Genomic DNA, 13,236 nt, shown 5'->3' with positions numbered 1-13,236 from the left:
GATATTAATGTTTTGCGGATCAGCAGTGCGTTGTAACATTTCTTACGAAAGAATGTCTGCAACCTAATGTGACTGCGGCAGAATAGATTATAGGTGGGAGTTTTAGCGTAAATAATGCCCGAATTATAATTAACCCTTTTCAATCCAATTTTGGATTCAGGGTTTCTTAAAAGGCTCTTTTTGCTGTTATACAATAGTGCCATCTACTGGCTAAAGCCAGTTTGTGTGCGCTAGAGAGGCTCCGACAGCCGAGTGGCTGGCAATAGACGGTAAGAATACCCTGTCGGACGTCTTCTGACATTGGAGCTGTATAAGCTTCAATCAGAATGTAGGAAGAAGTCAGACAGTCAAATGGAAAGGGATAAATCACTTGGCCTGGGATTAGTCACACCCACATCCTTAGAAATTGGCATTTTAAAAAATATTGTAATGTTTTGCACAAAATTTGTGACTTTAATATGCCACTTTTAGGTTGCTGAATCTCCCATATGTATTTTTTCATTTGACCCTTTCCATCCACTGTCTGACCTGTGAAGACATTATGATTTAAGGTTGTGCAGCTCCGATGTTAGAAGACACCCGTAGTGGTTCTCTTACTGTATATTGCCAGCCTCTCTGCTGTCTGAGCCTATCCAACGTGACACCTCATGCAATACTGGCTTTAGCCAGCATATCGCGCCATTGTATAATGGTATAAAAAGAGTAAGACCACTAGGAAAACCAGGATACAAATTGGATTGGAAAGGGTTAAAAACAAAAACTGATATCTGTCCTCAAATCATTTCTGCAGGGAACGGGAGTACAACTGGAGCAAAATCTCAACTAAAAGGGCATGAAGAAAAGGAGCACTCTGGGATTATTTTTTACTTTTCTATTTATGCCCCATCTGTAAATCACATTAGGTAATAACTTTGTGCTGAGATCTCATCTGTTGCTTTACTGAAGAATTATCAGCGCTACTTTAAAACCCTGCAGCATGCCCCGAACCCCAGGCAGACAGCTGGCACCATGCCATTTTGTAAACATGCTTTGAAATTTGACTGGGTATGGAGCTCTGAGTCACAGTGGTGGTCCGTGCTGGCCGCTCCCCACCCGCATCATGTACAGCAACTTGTGAGTAAAAGGGGAGAGCTCGCACTCTATGGAGTGCCGGCGGGTAGAGCCCAGCGTAGCACGACCCCTATGACTCAAAGCTTCATTCCCAATCAAACTTCAAAGTATATTTATTCAGAAACGCCGCAGCACTTCAGAATAAGTCCGTATTTACATGGCCAATAGAGAGTTGCACTTGACTCACATCGCACACCGCTCATTGCTATTCTTGTACTACTCTAGTGCAAGACTTGCATGAAAATAGGACATGACACGGCTATTCCATCGTACAGCAGTGCTGCGAGAGAATTTGTAACATAGTAACATAGTATGTAAGGCTGAATGAAGACAATGTCCATCTAGTCCAGCCTGTCTATCCTCCTGTGTTGATGAAGAGGAAGGCAAAAAACCCCAAGGCCAGAAGCCAATTAGCCCTTTTGGGGGAAAAAAATTCCTTCCCGACTCCCTAATGGCAATCAGACTGTTCCCTGGATCAACCCCTAATAGTTCCTACCTGCCTATAAACCCGGATTGACAAATAATCTTAGATTTATATCCTATAATGTCCTTCTTCTCCAGAAAGACATCAAGTCCCCTTTTAAACTCCTCTATGGATTTTGCCATCACCACTTCCTCCGGTAGAGAGTTCCACAGTCTAACTGCTCTTACAGTAAAGAATCCCCTTCTATGTTGGTGATGAAACCTACTTTCCTCTAATCGTAGCGGATGTCCTCTTGTTACCGTCGTGGTCCTGGGTGTAAACAGATCTTGGGAGAGATCCTTGTATTGTCCCCTCATGTACTTATACATGGTTATTTGGTCGCCTCAATCTTTTTTTCCAGGGTGAATAATCCCAATTTGGATAGCCTCTCAGGGTATTCCAGTCCCGTCGTTCCATGTATTAGTTTAGTTGTCCTTCTTTGAATCCCTTCAAGCACTGTGACATCTTTCCTGAGCACCGGTGACCAGAATTGTGAGCAGTATTCCATGTGGGGCCTGACAAGTGCCTTATATAGTGGTAGAATAATGTTCTCATCCTTCGCCCCTATACCTCTTTTAATGCACCCCAAGACTTTATTTGCCTTTGCAGCAGCTGACTGGCATTGGTTACTCCAGTTTAGTCTATTATCCACTAATACCCCCAGATCCTTTTCCATATCACTTTTCCCCAGTGGTACCCCATTAAGTGAATATTGGTGACATCCGTTTCTCCTGCCCATGTGCATAGTCTTACATTTTTCAACATTGAACTTCATTTGCCCTTTTCCTGCCCAAGCCCCCAGCTTATCTCGGTCCATTTGTAGCCGCACATTGTCCTCCGTTGCATTAATTATATTGTATAATTTTGTGTCATCTGCAAATATTGATATTTTGCTGTGCAGCCCCTCTATCAGGTCATTGATAAATATGTTGAACAGAGTGGGGCCCAAAACTGAACCCTGTGGCACCCCACTAGCGACTGTGGTCCAATCAGAGTACGAACCATTTATTACCACCCTCTGCTTTCTATCATTGAGCCAATTTTTTACCCACTTACACACGTTTTCGCCCAGTCCGAGCTGCCTCATTTTGTATATTAGCCTATTATGTGGCACGGTGTCAAAGGCTTTAGAGAAGTCCAGATATACGAGATCAATAGACTCTCCCAGGTCCAGCCTAGAGCTTACTTCATCGTAGAAACTGATCAGATTTGTCTGACATGAGCGACCCTTCATGAATCCATGCTGGTGAGGAGTTATTCCCTTAATCTCCTTGAGGTACTCATCGATGGCGTCTCTCAGAATCCCCTCGAAAATTTTTCCCGTTACTGAAGTGAGACTTACTGGCCTGTAGTTACCAGGCTCACTTTTGCTCCCTTTTTTGTAAATTGGAACCACGTTGGCAATGCGCCAATCCAATGGTACTACTCCGGTCTTGATAGTGTCTAGAAATATTAGGTATAGCGGCCTAGCTATCTCATCACTTAGTATTTTTTTTTTTTAATCGCCCATGTAACTGGACCCATTGCAAACAATGGGGTCTATATTCGTGGAAGTTTTGCACGTCCTGCAATGTGCAAAACTAAGGCGAGAATATTGGCTGTGTAAACTCAGCTTTAAGGCCCATTTAGACACAATGATTATCGCTCAAAAGCCATCTTTTGAGCGATACTCTTTGTGTCTAAATGTGCCCACCTGTCACTGCTCGGCCAGACAACGTTTTTCAGTTCTGCTTAAAAACACTTGTTCAGCAGAACAGCTGATAAGCAGGACAGCAGTCTGTGCTCTGCCCAAGGAGAGCTGATTACAGTTGATAACATTGTTACAGCTGTTCTCAGTTCTCACCCTGGCCAGCAGAACAGTTGATAAGCAGGACCATAGGCTGTGCCTGCTGTCCATGGTGCTGAATTCTCCACGGGAAGTCCTCGGCTAAACAATTCAGCTAATTACAGAGCTCAGACCTCCTGCTGAGTTCTGTAACAGCTCCCAGAAGCTAGTTTGCATGCAAATGGAGCTAATAAAGTACTAATAGCAATCAATGCCTATTAGTACTTTATGCAAAACGATCGCTGATCTTTCAATTTTTTTAAAGATATCTGTGTGTAAATGGGCCTTTAAGCATACATGGGAGCAATGTACATATCGGTTCCAGGCTCATGCTGCCTGTGGTTCGCACAGCATGAATCTTGTAACAGGTTTCCTTCGAGGTTGCCTGCACACGGGCGGATTTGCATTGCGCCGGCTGCACATCCGCAATACAGATGCAGACAACTACGCGGGGGTCACTGGCTGGGCATAGGGTCGGACTCCACTGCGGGATCTCGCATACAGGGAATCCACGCCAATATTTTCTGTACTGCATGTATGGCACTTTGCAATGGATGTGGATCTCGGGTGTGATGGTCATTCCATGCACCCCAGTGTTCACAGCTCAGGCATACAATATCTCACTGATCAACACGATTTCAGAATTGTGGTGCATACAACTGCCATGGAGCTGAGGCATTATAGGGCAAGCAATAACCAAATCCTTTTATTCCCTCTCCTTCCTGAGAACAGACCCGTCCTGCTTACCGTTCATCAGCACTTTCACCTGTCGATCGTAGAATTCCATCTCTTTCTGTGAAATGACAGAACATTCGCCGCACTGCCGCACGGGGTCCACAAAACACATACGTGGTAGAGGCACTTTCTTACTGCAGCATTTATCACAGAAGCATTTCCCGCACCTCCGGCAGTGATGCTAGAGCGGAAAGAAGGAACACAATGAAGAAATAACGAACCATCCCTTACATGACAAAACCGTTTTACTTTCCTGTATTTCTGGTAATTCCAATATCTCACCTGAAATATTTTGTTCCTGTTAGGATAGATTTAGCAAAAATATTTTTCTATGAGAAAAAGCTCCATTTGTCAAAAGCACAAGGCTTACCATCCTACCACCCACAGTACCACTATTAGGCCAATTTAACATGGGCGAGTGTGAGGTCGGGCCGTGAAACTGGGGCGATATTGCCCTTGCCAACGTGTGTTTTCCCATCAAATGCGAGGTGTTTTTGTATCAAAAAGTCTTGTATCACTTTGGGAAGTAGCGTCTGGAAGCGGCGGAGGACTGCGGAGTGTTGTCCATTGTTTTCAGTGGAAAACTTCGCATCGCACTGGCATGCACCTAATATGTGGTGCGATGCATTGAAAAGAATATGCGATGGGAAGGCACACCCAAGGATGAGACATGCCGCAATTTTTTCCCCACATTGCATTGTGGTGCGGGGAAAAAAAACCAAAAACGCTCATGCGTCTGATCTCATTCAAAACAATCGGGTTCATATTCGTGCGAGATTCTAGACAGTGTGAAACCGTCCTAAGTGTTCTGCAGCAAAACTCCTGTCCATGTTGTGCTAACATGGGTGATGGGATAGAAGTAAGGCTGAGGGTATTTAATGTATATGCAAAACATATACATAGGTCTCCATTCACCTGTTAGAAGCCAAGAGGTCAGGTTTTCAGCCTCTGGATGTAAACAATGATCTCTCTCACAGCAAGCAGAGATCTTACAAGCAGTGAGGAAGTGAAATACAAAGAAGGACATTCATAAAAGATTTTACACCAGTGGGGATTTGCAGAAAAATTTGCACCTTTTTGCATTCTGCACCACCAACCCCTACTTTTTCCATGGGGCATAGCCATCTCGGACCGACACATTTATGTATATGCCAGATCGCATGGCGGAACCGTGATGCACCTATACATATTTCAAGCGCATCGTGCATCTGTAGAAAGATTATTAAGACCAGTGTTTGAAATGCCGCTCTTGCCCCCCCTTGTGTATTGGAATGGGGCATAACTTCTCCCATGTTGTGACAGCTGCCCACTACATCCATGGGGGCTCTTACCTTCCTGGTTATGAAGTCGAATTTAGCTTCACAATGCATGCATCGGGGACACTGGAAGAGATGGAAAAGGACTATTAATATTAAGAAACAGACTAGTTTCACAAGAACACCATCTTAAGCAAAACAGAACTACACTATTACACAACAAATACGAGTTCCTGATCATTTAGGACTTGCGACATATTTGTCATGTTGTTATATAATTATTGCCCTCACAGCAAAAAATACTGAAACACTATATGAAAAAGATGTAACCGAAAACTCATGAACGGGTCTACATCTTCCACTACTGAAAGGGTTAAATACTTGTCAGAGACAGAGTAAGGCCTCCTTCCCACGAACGGATTTCCGCCGCGTAATTCGCGGCGAAAATCCGCTGCGTTGCCCGCAGCTATTAGGTTCTATTGAACCTAATAGCACAATGCTCACGATGCGTAATTCCAGCGCGGAATTACGCACCGCGATTTCTCCCGTCCTCACCCGCAGCATGCTCTATTTTCTGCGGGTGAGGACGGGCTGTACGCACTGACGGCTTCCATTGCAGTCAATGGAAGCCGTCCGTTCACGCTATGTCCCACTGTAACCAGCGGGAGATAGCGTGAAAAAACGCTTTCCCGCCCACCGCCGCGCGTCATATGACGCCAAATGACGCGGCCGGCCGCGTCACGTGACACGGCCGGCCGTGCACGTGACACAGCCGGTGACGCGGCGGTGGTGGGCGGTGACGGGCGGTGACGCGGCGGGGAAGCGATTTCACGCTATCTCCCGCAGGTAAGTATAGGGGCTCTGGGGGGCGCCGTGACGGGCTTCACTGCGTAATATTACGCGGCGGACCCCGTCACGCTCGTGGGAAGGAGGCCTAATATGGGCATCCGCAAATGAAATAAAGCAGGTGGATTTGAAGTTAAAAAATAAATAAATAAATAAAAAAATTAAAAAAAAAATCGCAGCATGCTCCACTTCAGGACAGATACCGCACGGACAGCTTCTATTGAATTCAATGAAAGCCATCTGACCTGTGGCATGTCCGCAATTGAAAAGGAAGACTCGGACGGGTAAGTAGAAGAACCGCAGTGTCTCTGGCCGTGGGCCGGGTTGGATTCAGCTACGGGCTCCCACATGTGGAATCTGATCGGCCTGTGGACGGGAGTCCTTAGCGTCAGTGGCTTTGGCTGCAATTCACAAATTGCCAAGGATACCCAGAATGCAAAAAAAATTCAACCTTGCTGGATTTTTTGCAATCCGAGCGTTACGGTAACTTTTCAGGAATGCTATCTTTTCTCCTTAGGCTGGGTTCACACAGGGCGGGTTTGCCGCGTTTTTGCCGCGCGGAATTTCGCCGCAGCCGCTAATCTCGGGATTAGCCAGCCATGTGGACGAGATTTCTCAGAAATCTCGTCCACACGGGACAGCCAATCCGCTGCGGCAAGTCCAGCTGAAACCGCAGCCGCGGCCGCCGCAGCTTCAGAATATGCAGCATGTCCATTCTTTTTTTCATTCCGCTGCGGCCGCACTCTCCTCTATGGGAGCGCCGGCCGCAGCGAAAGAGCGAGTGGCCGGGCTGCTTCAAAGCCGCCGCGGGTTAAACCGCGGCGGTTCTCCCGGCGGAAATCTTGCGGTTTTTACTGCGGCCAAACTGCGATATTTCTGACGGGAATCCGCCCTGTGTGAACCCAGCCTTAGAGAGAGCACCTAGAAATTGAGTGAGTGAGGAGACTCATAAGGCCATTCATGCTCCTCTGGGTAATATGCAAATAAGGGAGACTGGTAACTTGTAAGTCTCAATGTGACCCGCATTGACTTGTATGACATTAGGAGCTCACAGCATTATACTGAGATCTTTGGGAACACAACCTGTGTCACTGCCAAGATTACCGTGTAGCCCTAACCTGAATTACAACACAAGTGCAATCAAAGCATCATGGTTAATATCCAGCGGAGGGGAAAGACGATGAAGCAACAACATTGCGGATGAGGCTTCTCGTAATAGATATAACTAGCCGAGTAAGACTGAACTGCCACACTGTGATCATGATATGCGGTTGAAACCCCCATTCAATTGCAGTGGGCAAAGGATGGCTCATTTTACCAACAGGAAAGCAGTATTAGGGCTCCTGCAGATCAGCGTATGCGTAGAGACGCTCGTGATAGCATGACGTAATTGCACTACGAAGGCAGCGCTCCTGGCGCCCATCGTGTGCATTCCACTGTACTTTTCTGCGCTTCTGGGCCCGTTCACCTGTGATGTAATTGAACAGGCTGAGAAGCCCAATTAGTCCTCTGGAGTGACCAATTAACACCCAAAAAATTGCACCATTCAGTGCAGGATTTCATGCGGACGGTGTTCACATTTACGCACCCTCAAACTCCTATGGTGCCTTAGGTGTACGCAAAAATGGAGTATGTTATGTATATTTTCACGTGCAAAAACGCAAATGTGAGGGAACGCATTCAATGGGCTCGACACTCTGCGGTACATGTGAGCGATTTTGCGCAAAAAAAAAAAAAAAAATTTTTAAATCGTCCCTATAAAGAAGCCCTTACCAGTAAAATCATCTAGCCATTGAAACCAGTATATATAATTTATTTTTTTTTTATTTCCCCTCTGCACCATTTATAATTTAAATACTAGTAGTTTTCAGCGACGATCTTTACAAGTGATGGTCTGCGCATTCCTGACTCTTTTTGTTCTTCGCCCAAATTAAAAACAAAAACATCACAACCCGCTGCATACAGAACTGCAAACTACAGCAAGACCGGAGGAGATAACAGCTGGCTAAGCTCTATCCCTACCGGATGTGAACTCAACCTACTGACCCGTACAAGGGAAAAGCCCTGCGACTGGCGCCGGGCCAGGAGGATTACAGGCTACAAACCAGCACCATTAATAAAAAAGGACAGATAACGGAGATTAGTAGCGAGCTCCTTAAAGGGCCACAATTAAAAGGAGAAGAATAATCCCACTCCCTCTAGAAGGATTGCCAATTGTCCAAATTCCTAGGCAGTCTGTACACGGAAGGCATTTTTTTTTCTTTTTTACGGACAGTAGAAAAAGTGTGTCCTGGCAAAGTTGTGTTCTTGTGCAGTGGGCCAAAGGATCAACAAGGATCCGGAGCGGTGGACCCCTGCCGATCAACTATTGTTTACCTAACCTCCTCAAGATAGGTCATCAGTAGTAAGGTCGGCTTTACATGGGCATATGCGTATTTACGCGCACATTGGCCCCCTGCACACGGGAGGAAATTCTGCAGCGGGATTTCCCGCAGAATTTCCGCCTGTACCTGCCTGCGTAGGATTGCATTGAAAAACGCAATCCATTGCACACAACCGCGATTTCTCTGTGTAAAATCACACGCGGAAAACAAATTGCGGCATGTTCTATTTCTGTGTGTGTCTCGCAGAGGCCCGAACAGAAATGTCAGCACTGCCGGGCCGGCTCCGCTCTGCGCAAGCGCCGGTTGGGCGGCAGTTAGCGCATAACAGAGATGGAGGACACCGGGAGCAGGTGAGCTGCAGGCCTCTGCAGGGGCAAGGGACTGCATCCCGCTGCGAGAATTCTCACAGCGGGATCCGACCCGGCAGTCTGCAGGTGGCCATAAGCGGCATTTTTGTGGGAAAAAACAATGGTTTTCTGTGCGCATATCAACATGTTTTACGGTACTTTTTTTGGACGCACCAAAAAACAATGAACCACTGAAATGGCTAATTAGCTCCAGATGTCTTTTTTTCTGCACAAATTATACAGTTTTGTGCATCTCCTAGCATATGGGTTCTATTCACTGCGTCTTGCGTGCACAAATACACTGGTGTGAAGGCAGCCTAAATGCCTAGAAAACCCCTTTATGGTTTTCTTAAGAGTCTGCAATTTTTGGGAAAATGATCAAGGAAAAAGGAAAGAAAAAAAATTAAATCTGTCTGGCACTCACGCCCTCCAGGTCCAAATAACGTAAAACGTGTTGCATAAATGTGTTTTTTTCCCCCTTTTAAAACGGGCCGTCTCACACGTGTGTATCATAGCATACTATGTGTGCGGGTTTTGCGTGCATGATACGATATACCAATATCCCATAGCCGGCCATGTTGCCGTTTACAGGAATTTCGCAAGCTACACATGTAAGAAAAATCACAGCATGTTCTATGTTGGTGCATATTAGGTGAATGTTGATGAAGTAGTGGAAACAGCAGATCAAGGTGCAAAGCAATGAAGTTTCTTTATTTCTTTCCTCCCAGACAGAAAAACATGACGTTTCGACTACAAGAGTCTTTGTCAAGTATATACTTGAGCATACTTGACAAAGACTCTTGTAGTCGAAACGTCGTGTTTTTCTGTCTGGGAGGAAAGAAATAAAGAAACTTCATTGCTTTGCACCTTGATCTGCTGTTTCCACTACTTCATCAACATTTGTACTAAAGAGCGGCTTGGCTTGGATCCCAAACCCAGTGGGCGTGCAGGATACCTGTTCAAACCATATGGTACTCATTGTGCTGCTGACAACTTTTTTGCCTTTGGTGCATATTAGGTGTGCACACATGCCAAGATAGCCCATCGCCATGCACTGAGTGTCGTGCACGTATGGTACCCTATGGTAACTTTTCCACCTGCAGTAAAGAAAAATCCAAAGAAATTCTTCGAGGGAAGGGGGGTTATGTGGTTGAGACTTCCTGAAAACGGGATTACCGGTAAGGCTAATCTACCTTCCCCAATCGTCTCCATGACAGCACCAGCTGAGAAATACCAGAGAAACACAATTTTAGGGCGGGACGGACTACTGGAGCCAGGACTTCACGTCCAAAGGCCAAGTCCTCGTTTGCCCGAACATCCAATCTATAATGTCTGATAAACGTGTGGTGATTTCTCTACACTGCGGCCCTGCATATTTGGTCCAAGGAAGCGGAAGCATGCTCTGCCCAAGAAGATGCCATTGCTCTTGTGGAATGAGCCTTGAGGTTTCTTGGAACTGGTTTATTTAACCCCTTAGTGACCAAGCCTGTTTGCGCCTTAATGACCAGGCCAAATTTTGCAAATCTGACATGTGTCACTTTAACATGGAAAAACACCAGAAAGGTTTTGCATATCCAAGCGATTCTGACATTGTTTTTTCGCCACATGTTGTGCTTCATTTAGGCGGAAAAAATAGACCGATAGAAATTGTGTTTATTAAAAGCGCCAAAATTAAGAAAATTTTGAAAAAAATCGTCATTTTTTCACATTTCCAACTGCAATATCTTAAATATGTGCAAACATAATATAGAAATTTTTGCTAAGATTTATATTTCCACCCGTTTACTTTATTTTGGGCGCACATTGGAAAAACTTTCGTTTTTTTTTAACCATTTAGGAGACGTACAAATTTAACATTACTTTTTAGCATTTTGAGGAACACTTTGTTTTCCTATACCAAGCCAAGATTGGAAAGGCTCATGAGTGTCAGAATAATAGATACCCCCCCAAATGACCTCATTTTAAAAACTACACCCCTTAGTGTATTCACTGAGGGGTGTCATGAGTATTTTGACCCCACAGTTTTTTTTCAGGAATTAATTCAATTTAGAGGAGAAAAAGTAAAATTTCATATTTTTGCAAATCTGTCATTTTAAAGACATATTTTTTTCCTATAGTTTACATGAAAATCAGGATTTACACCCCAAAATGGATACCCCTATTTCTCCCGTGTTCAGAAAAAATGGATTATACCTACCTGATAATCAGGTTTCCAGTAGTCTCCACGACAGCACCAATTGAGATTGCCTCCTCCTGATAGGACAGGAACAAACTGAGAGGTTAAAAGCTCCCCCCCTTCCCCACTTTCCTCAGTGGATTCTAACGAATTGCCGGGGTAGGAGCTCAACTTAAATTTTTAATTTTTTTATTTTTTTAAAATAATATTATATATATATATATATATATATATATATATATATATATATATATATATATATATATATTTCTTTATATTATATAGTTTCTTTTCTATCAATTTAGGGAGGGAAGGTACGGGTGCTGTCGTGGAGACTACTGGAAACCTGATTATCAGGTAGGTATAATCCATTTTTTCCCCCAGTCGTCTCCACGACAGCACCAATTGAGACGTACCAACTAAAGTTTCCCTAGGGTGGGATTGCTGCCGAGAGGACTTTGCGGCCGAAGGCCATGTCCTCGTCCTGCTGCACTTTTACCCTATAGTGTTTAACAAACATGTGGGGTTTCTTCCAGGCTGCGGCTTTGCATATCTGGTCGACCGAAGCTGAGCTATGTTCGGCCCATGAGGATGCTACTGCCCTTGTAGAATGGGCTTTAAGAGCTAAAGGGATTTCCTTCCCGAGGGCCTTATAGGACTCTGATGGCCAGGTGGATCCACCTGGCTATGGAGCTTTTTGCTGCTTTGCTCCCTTTATTTGGGCCACTGAACTGGATGAACAAGTTGTCGTCCCGCTTCCAGTGGCTTGTCGCCTCTATGTAGCCTAGGACTGCTCTCCTAACGTCCAGGCAGTTGAGGGTTTTTTCTTCCTCGTTTTTAGGTTTACTAAAATTTGAGGGGATTATTATGTCCTGGGACCTATGAAAATGTGATCCTACTTTTGGCATAAACGCCGGGTCCGTTTTAAGTACTAATTCGGTGGCCGAGATTTTTAGGAACGGGTGGCGAATGGACAGGGCCTACAGCTCGCTAGCCCGTCTTGCGGAGGTGATGGCTACTAAGAAAATGGTACCGTTGTCATGGCCCCTAGGGCCCAGTTAAGGTTCCAGTCTGGAAAAAGATTTATGGGCCCACGCCGTAATCTAGTTGCTGCTGCTAGGAACCTGTTGACCCATCTGTTGTCTGAGAACTTTGTGTCACATATGGCGCTAAGGGCTGTGACCTGGAACTTCAGGGTGCTTGGAGAGAGGCCCGTCTCTAGGCCCCTCTGCAAGAACTCTAAGATTAGAGGGATGTCCGGGATAGAATCCCCGCGATCCCTTCCCTGTCTCCATGAGGAGACCCTTCTCCAACTTTCTGGTAGATAAGGTGGGTAGTCTTTTTTCTGCTGGACATTAACGTTTCTACTCCTCTCTCTGAGAATCCCTTCTCTTTTGGTGAGGATTCCTCAAGAGCCATGCTGTTAAGTGGAGCCTGTCTAGGCTCAGATGGCTCAGTGGGCCCTGCGATAGAAGACCTGTCCAGGTAGGGAAGATGACTGGGTCCTGGACGCTCAGTTGCTACAAGACCGAACCAGCTTCTTTTGGCCCAGAAGGGGGTCACCAGGATTAGTGTGCATACCTGGGTTCTGAAATATTGTAAGACTCTGGGGATTAACGGTATAGGGGGGAAGGCGTACACCAGCCCTTCTCCCCAGTCTTGGCCTAGGGCGTCTACTGCTGTCGGACGATCTCCTGGCCGGAGGGAGAAGAAATTGCTTACTTTGGCATTTTTCCCTGGTTGCGAACAGGTCCAATTGTGGGGTCCCCCACTGATTGATCAGGATTCTGAATGCTTTCAGGGAGAGAGACCATTCTCCTGGGTCTATTTGCCTCCTGCTGAGAAAGGCCGCTTTTGGTTTAGCGTCCCCTTCAAATGGGTTGCCGTGATCGAGAGGATCCGGCCCTCTGCCCAGTGGAAATTTTTCTGTGCAATGTTTTGCAGAGCGGGAGATCTTGTGCCCCCTTAGTGTCGTATATGGGCGACCGCGGTGATATTGTCTGACAATATCTTTATATGCTGGTCCCGTAGCGAGTTCCCTAACTGCTGTAGGATCTGCCATACGGCCTGTAGTTCCCTGTGATTTGAGGACTG

At 45.6% G+C, this 13,236-nt stretch overlaps 1 protein-coding gene across 2 annotated transcripts in view; it reads right to left on the bottom strand.

Moving 5' to 3' along the window:
- ZFYVE21 (zinc finger FYVE-type containing 21) overlaps window positions 1-13,236 on the bottom strand; it is a 51,528-nt gene that overhangs the window by 20,624 nt on the left and 17,668 nt on the right. For both annotated transcript variants that reach the window (XM_066608132.1, XM_066608133.1), the window contains exons 2-3: window positions 5,465-5,515; window positions 4,146-4,314 (exon numbers count right to left, since the gene is read on the bottom strand). In XM_066608132.1, coding sequence (XP_066464229.1) covers window positions 4,146-4,314; window positions 5,465-5,515 — 220 coding nt within the window. The remainder of the gene's footprint in view (window positions 1-4,145; window positions 4,315-5,464; window positions 5,516-13,236) is intronic.

This window comes from Eleutherodactylus coqui, chromosome 6 (genome assembly GCF_035609145.1).
Source record: "Eleutherodactylus coqui strain aEleCoq1 chromosome 6, aEleCoq1.hap1, whole genome shotgun sequence".
NCBI classification, from domain to species: domain Eukaryota; kingdom Metazoa; phylum Chordata; class Amphibia; order Anura; family Eleutherodactylidae; genus Eleutherodactylus; species Eleutherodactylus coqui.
Note: the sequence above shows the minus strand (reverse complement) of the source record. Positions and strands in the feature narration are given on the sequence as shown.